The sequence below is a fragment of the Helianthus annuus genome, chromosome 10 (assembly GCF_002127325.2).
Source record: "Helianthus annuus cultivar XRQ/B chromosome 10, HanXRQr2.0-SUNRISE, whole genome shotgun sequence".
In the NCBI taxonomy this organism is placed as follows: Eukaryota; Viridiplantae; Streptophyta; class Magnoliopsida; order Asterales; family Asteraceae; genus Helianthus; species Helianthus annuus.
The window spans coordinates 101,013,601-101,020,697 of record NC_035442.2 but is presented as its reverse complement, the minus strand read 5'-3'; the positions used below and the strand labels follow the sequence as shown (position 1 = coordinate 101,020,697).

The window sequence follows — 7,097 nt, the reverse complement described above, 5'->3', positions numbered from 1 at the left end:
CTTTTATTTGTAGTTGCATCAGGAACATGTAAATGACAAGTCAACAAAAGTTTATGTATTTTGCGTGGAACGGTTGGCCATGATTAGCAAAAGCTATAAGTTTGTAATGACACCACAAGGTATCGCAATGACAAGATTCGAAATAGCGTTGACTGAACAAAATCACCGAGTTTGGAACCAGATGAAGGTGTATCGAAACAAGCCGGAAGATGAAACTAAATACAGCAAGGCGTTTGGTTGATAACGAGAGAATCGTTAGGGGGTACACCAAGATATGAAATGAATTTATGTACCCTTTTGACTCAGCACGTAAGTGTGTTAAGAGTGATTTAGTTGTGATAAAGAAGACGGATTTAGGGCAAGTTGTCAAATAATCAATTAAATCCGTGTACGAAGTGAGTAGTCAGATAAGCGCAAGCTTCAGTTCTGTGAAAGTATCACTGTAAGGTATAGAAATCTATCAACGATTTAGTGGAGTCATAGACCAAATAAGTCTACTACGATCCGAAACAAAAGAATCTGTGCCAAGGTACTAGAATATGATGCTCTCAATGCATCATATAGCGTCTCAAATTAATCATGATAACTGGATAAGTTCAAGCAGTTGAACCTAGTTTCAACGTAACCAAACGATATACGTACATATCCACAAGGAAATCTTGACATGATAGCAAACATCTAACTTGAAAGAAGGTAGTTTCAATAAGTGTGTTGACTTGATATCAGATGAGTCAACCAAGACAAAAATGTAGGTCATTCGAATCACAACTGGTAATTAGATTTGACAACGTAATATCTGAACGTTCATGAAGCGTTTATTCGAAATGAAACCACATGCGTAGCAAATGGTGTATGAGTTATGAAGTGATGTGTTCTTACGAAGAAGTGACCAATTATATGAAGCAAACGTGCATTCGCTCTCAGCGAAGGAAAACAACGCGATGCAACTACTTGAGGGGAGCAGAAATGCAAATTTCTACTTGTTAGATGTGAAGGTGAAGACTTCAACGGAAGAAAATTTAAGTACTTTCGGGTTTATTAATTGCAATGACAAGTTGGTCAAGTTAATGATGTTTGATTGAGTTGACAGATATGGTTCCTAGATGTAAGGCTTCTAGTCTTTCTGGATTCCGCACCTCGTGTGGATCTGGTTTATACATTGTGTAGGAAGCATTATTTTGTTTATGGTTAAGCACGATCATTGTCCCACAATTTCATCCTGGTATATTCTCTGACGATGTTCGATTGTCGATCAGTCGTGTAGTAGTAGTCGAGTCATCATAGTTAGTCGTGTAAGAAGTCCGCTAGCTTTAACAAGAGTCACTGACTCTGGTGGGTTAGCTCGTTCGGTTCCTGGTAGCTGACGCTTACTTGAAACTCATCATCCTTCTTTTTGACGAGCAGATATGGGGTTTTCCCAACAGGGGATTTTTGGTCTGTTATCTTCCTTCTCCATCAACTTCTGAAGCTTCACTGTCAATCCTTGCGTTTCCGAAGATATAAGTCGTTAAGGGGGGTATTGACTGCTGGTGCAACGCCGGGAATTTAGCTGATATGAACAGGATTAGCCGTGGGAGAGAACATTATGGCAAATCCTCGGGGGAAACCTTAGGGCATTTTGTTGTACTAAGGAGATCTTCGTGCTTAGTTCTTCGGCTTCTCCCGTCCCCGACATGAGCCAGAAACAACTTATTCTTTCCACAACCTCCTTCATGACTTCATGCAATTTGTAGTTTGTAGAGGCGTATCTTTCCTCATGAGTCATGATTGCTTTGTCGTTCGACTCCGGGACGCGGGTAACGATTCTCCGCTTGGTTGCTCGATCGCGGGTTCATCCTAGTGACTATGTCGAGGTCGTTTATTAACTAGCCTCATTAAGAGTGGGTCGACTAACTTACTCTCTACTAACTTAAGTAGATCCCTAAATTCATGAGATGCGAGACAATGGTCGGCACCGTTATCAAATAACGTGAATGCAAGACTTTGGGTTGACAAAGAACGTACCGGCGACCATCTCTGGATCCTGGCATGCTTCACTAGCTTCGGTGTTGGATGCTTCTTCGTGGTCTTGGTTAATCTCCCTTGGGCAATCCTTTCCAAGGTACCCCACACCACCGCAGTTACAACCTTCCTTTCCTCTTTTCGTCTCCTGCCAACACGTTTCCCTGTCGTGTCCCCTTTTACCACAGTTGTCACACTTCCTATTACCGCACTTCCTGTTATGACGGCGCTGGCATACTTCACACTTAGGTAGATTACCCAGGTACATCTTTCCCTTTTTGGCCCTTCTCCTTTCATTTGCCTGATCACCTCCCTGAAATTTACCAAGCTTTCTTTTGTTCTTTCCAGATGTCTCCACTGGTGTTTCCTTCTTCTCGTCCGGGATCGAAAGTTTCACCAGCCTAAGTGCTTCCTTAGTGAGCTCCAGTCCTATCACATGGGCAATCTCGGGTGATGGCGGCGTTGATACCATCATCAAGCTCAAGGCTTGAGGTGTCAGTTCCCATATGGATTGCTCCATTCTCTTCAACTCGGGTTCCACTAGGTACGGAACGACTCGCGAAAAATCGTAAAGCCTTTTCACGTGCTTCACCACATCTGGACCTTCCTTCTGTAGCTCCCAGAACTCTAGTTCCAGCCCTTGGATATCCTTCTGAGAACAGTACTCCTTACGCATTACTTCCTTCAGCTCGCTCCATGACATCGCGTATGCTACAGCCTCGCCTAATTCTTGAACCTTACGGTCCCACCATAATAGAGCTCCATCTTGTAGCAATCCGGAAACGTACGGGACTTGCTGCTCTGGCGTGCAACCACTCATTCGCACAACGGCATCCACATTCTCAGCTCATTTTACAAATGCTATGGCACCTCCCGTGCCACAGAAATTCAGAGGGTTGCATTCTAGGAAATGCTGGTAGGTACAACCTGTATCCAAGAATTCACCATCACAAAAAGGTGTTAGCAAGGCACTTTGGGGACTTACCAAACATGTCGTAATGTGTCTTAGGTGACTTAAACATTACCGTTAGGTAGGTTTCTCCCTGAGGCACCTTCGTCATGTTTGTAGTGAAGAACCTCGTGCCGAGCTCTGACTCGAGGGGCGTGCGCCAACCATTCTGCCTCAGTCAGTCGGGTGATTTCTTGATGCGACATCTTCTAGGAAGAAGTTCGTGTTAGTTAGGTATCTTCTATTCAGGGAACGTAATTAGTTGTTTGAAATCACATGCATTCGCACATATTTAAATCATTGTATTACACATCACACAATTTACCAAGCAAGTAATTGGAATCATGTTTACCGAAAGTATATCAAACAAACACGTGTTTCTTAGTCATAGCACATTCCCGTTATATTGGTATCACGTCTTATGATTAGGTTTTCATTATACGGGTAAGCACATTGCATCAAAATCATAACGTTCGTACGTAATTTGAGGGTTTCGTTAAATAAAAGTATAGCAAGTAAACATGTAGTATCAAAATTTTAGTACGCGCATAAGCGTTACTGATAGCATTTAGCAATGACATAGCGACTGAGCTTTCATTGATTATTGGCCATAATGTTTTTTGTACATGCTTTATGACAATTGGTTTCCATCGTTTTTCGTCTATAACTTCATCGTCTTACAAAAGGTATCACATTACCAGGGTCACCGGGTCTCCCTACCCTTGCCCAACAAGTATATCAGCATATCTATATTGCTTAATCAGACGTGGTCCTCACGAATCTCCACAATCTTGGGGTCTCTACCCAATCGTAACGCAATCTGCGTTATCCAGACATCAACATTTCTGGTGACTAAGGTGGGGGAGGAAAGAAAAGTAAATTATCGATATGCTTGAGTTCCTCCGCGAACTTGTATATTCCTCAAAATAGTCAGCTGATTTGCTGTTTAATGGTAAAGAAACGAGTATTGAAATCCTGAGGATGGTGGAATATCAGAGGTCAAGAGCATAAAAGGGATCCTGATGTACGTGGCGGATTAAGGCATGCTGGTGTAGGACGTGGTGTTTTTCTTAACGTTTTCAGACAATATGCTGTCTTGTGATGGTAGACCCTTAACTCATGTTTTTAGTTATGTAATGTTTTGCATTTGAAGTTGCCCTTCGTGGTGTCAGCTCAAGCTTCAACGTTCCACTACTCATATTCTCAACTGCAGTTGACGTTACTGAAGCAACGTATCCTGGGTGTGTTTTTCATAATGTGAGAAATGGTAAGGGTTCATAGTTAGCATAGTGCGTTTGTAGGCACCATCCAATTGGCTTATCGAGCGTTGTAGTGGTGAATGTAGCAAGTGGTGCGGCCTGGAGCATCTCTACTAGGCGCGGGTACGTCCTGACGGAGAGAGTTAGGCACGATGGCGCAACGGGCGTCGTTCTTCACAAGGGAAAAATGAACCTTTCCACAAATGAGGGGGGGGTGTTGCCTGATGCAGATAGATATAAGGGGTGCAACGTCTGGCAGACTGAAAAGAAACAGGATCGTGATCAAGTATAGGTGTAGGTTCAGCAGGCGCAATATCAAGCCGTCTCACTGGTGTAGTAGCTGGCTCAAGTACAGGCTCCGGTCATGTAGCGGTGTGGTGAGTATCAGTGGTGAGTGTGGGAAACAAAGGTGCATCCATAGGACCTGGAACAGGGGCTGAAACAGGAGTCACAAGGGAGTGTCACAGGAAACTCCAAAGGTGGGTAACTATTGTCATCGTCTATCCACCCACTTCGGGTGTGCGCGTATCGAGGATCAACTTGGGCCGCAAGAAGTGCATGATTGAACTGTACAGGCACAGAGTCAGGAAAAGGGGCAATAACAGGATTAGCAGGAATATCAGCAATGTGAGGAGTATCAACATGAGCATCAACAGCATGCTCATCCTCCAACAGTGGAGCAACAATGGAATGGTCATTGATAGGTACATTATCAATCAAAGGATCCACAGCGGGTACATTTGCACGAATAGGGTCATGCTCGAATACGGGGTCTGGAGCAGCTACTGGCTCGGGGGCTACGGCATCTAGAATCGAATGCATGGTCAATGGGGTCAACTGGGCCAACCAGGTCCTCCATAGGCTGATCCAGTGGTATAAACTCGATCTCCTGATCTGGGTCGAATCCTGGGGGAAAGACAGGATCGGATTTCTCCTCAGCATCGTGATCGAAAGCAAAGCTAGGAGCAAGGGCAACAGGGGATGCTCTATCAGGATCTGATTCGTGGGAAAAGTGCTGCACACTCTGAGTGTGTGAAGGTGCGGCGGCCATAGACTCGAGGGAGTCCAGGACCGGTGAGTGAGCAGGTAACTCCTCTGCGGGAGCATCTACGAGCAACAAAATATCTCCAGCTGCTAGAAGGGCCTCGTCCTGAACATCATCCTCTAGGGGCTCGTCATCAAACGGATCGACATCGCCATCAGCGTCAGCGTCGAGAAGCATATCGTAGGCAGGATAAACGGCCAAAGGTATGGGAGCAGGGGTCTCTACAAGCGGTAGGTCCCCAATAAGAGGGCCATCAGCGAGGAGTAGAAGATCACCGGCAGCAATGAGGGCCTCGCCCTCCATGTCATCCTTGAGTGGGTCCTCGTCAACAAGTCGACGTCATCGTCAGCGCCTACGTCCAGGGGTATATCAACAATAGGGTAAGCGACAAGAGGTATAGGGGCAGGGATCACCGCGAACGGCGAATCCCCAGCGATAGGGCTATCAGCGGGCTCATCCGCGACATCGGGCAGTGCAAATGGCTGGAAGTCGTCATTGTCCGTGTTGGTAGTATCCGAAGTGTGTACCTCACTTTCCGTCATAATCTCATCGTCCGACACGATTGCTAAAGGATCCGAGGTGTCTGTCACTTCAGTATCTGAAGAGGATGCCATGCCGTCTTGTAACACAAACACACACTTGCACAAATAATAAATCACATAATCAAATAAACACATTAGTAACCAGTTAAGCAATCAAATAGTTCTCCTTGTCCCACTAGCCAAATTCCTCCCAGTCTCTAAGACTGCTCTATCATCTACCTCGACCTCTTAGATCGAGCCTCGGCCTCCAAGACCGAGCCTCAGCCTCCAAGACTAAGCCTACTCTTCCTAGTCTTACTAGCCATCTACATCGATCTCTTAGATCGAGCCTCGGTCTCCAAGACCGAGCCTCAGCCTCCAAGACTGAGCCTACTCTTCCTAGTCTTACTAGCCATCTACCTCGATCTCTTAGATCGAGCCTTGGTCTCCAAGACCGAGCCTCAGCCTCCAAGACTGAGCCTAATATTATATAAAATGTGCTCAACATTTGTTTGTAAAAACGTTTTGGATCTGGACTTAAGTGGTATGCAGTAAAAATGTTTTCGTGAGAGCCCTAGTGATCATAGTCTAGACTCGAGAAGGAATCCTAGTTCGCTATGATTAGAGCTCTGATACCAAGCTGTCACACCCTGGCTTTGCGGAAGCGTGGTTAATTTGGTGTGACTTCTTAATACCATAGCTTAATCATAACAAAGCTATATGAAAATAAAATCATGCAAGGTCATCCATTGATTTAAGTTTCAAAATAAAAGTACCACAACATTGTTTTAAAGCACCGACACACGCAACGGGAGTTACAACCTAATAACATAATAACATTGTTCAGAACTCAAAACCACAACCATAAAGTAGACGTAGTTTAAAAGCGGTGGCTCGTCCAGGCAAGAGCCACGACCCCTAAACTTGGATGACCTTATTTCTTTTACGCAGCGAGAAAACGTATCATACCATGCCAGATCCTTAATTACCTGAAATACATGTAAGTTGGAAAAATCAACAAAAATTGTTGAGCAAGTTCATGTGTAGTGAGTAAGTAAAAACCTTTGTAAGTATCAAAATCCTGGTATGTAGCAAATAAGGAAAAAGAGATCACCAATGGTTTGCAAGGCCATTGATATGTGTGAAGTGCAAGCAGGAAGGCTCAAACCTAGCAAACTTATGCGATGGGTACAAAGTCACCCCGAGGTCCGTTATGCTGGGCCTAGGGCTGGGCTCGCTACACCCAGATAGATCTACCGCTCCTGCCCCTCGGTCCTACCCTGAGGATTAATGACCTCAAGTTTCCGCCTACCCAATTCACA

The 7,097-nt window shown here is 44.8% G+C and overlaps 1 protein-coding gene across 1 annotated transcript; it reads right to left on the bottom strand.

The window, feature by feature from the left end:
- Positions 1–1,960: 1,960 nt before the first annotated feature.
- LOC110881196 lies at positions 1,961–2,821 on the bottom strand. Its single transcript, XM_022129537.1, has one exon. The coding sequence runs from the start codon at positions 2,819–2,821 to the stop codon at positions 1,961–1,963; it is 861 nt and encodes a 286-aa protein (XP_021985229.1).
- Between the last annotated feature and the right edge of the window lie 4,276 nt (positions 2,822–7,097).

Bases quoted from the DNA above. Each gene is read 5' to 3' on its own strand.
- LOC110881196 (XM_022129537.1), bottom strand. From the start codon at position 2,821: ATGAGTGGTTGCACGCCAGAGCAGCAAGTCCCGTACGTTTCCGGATTG.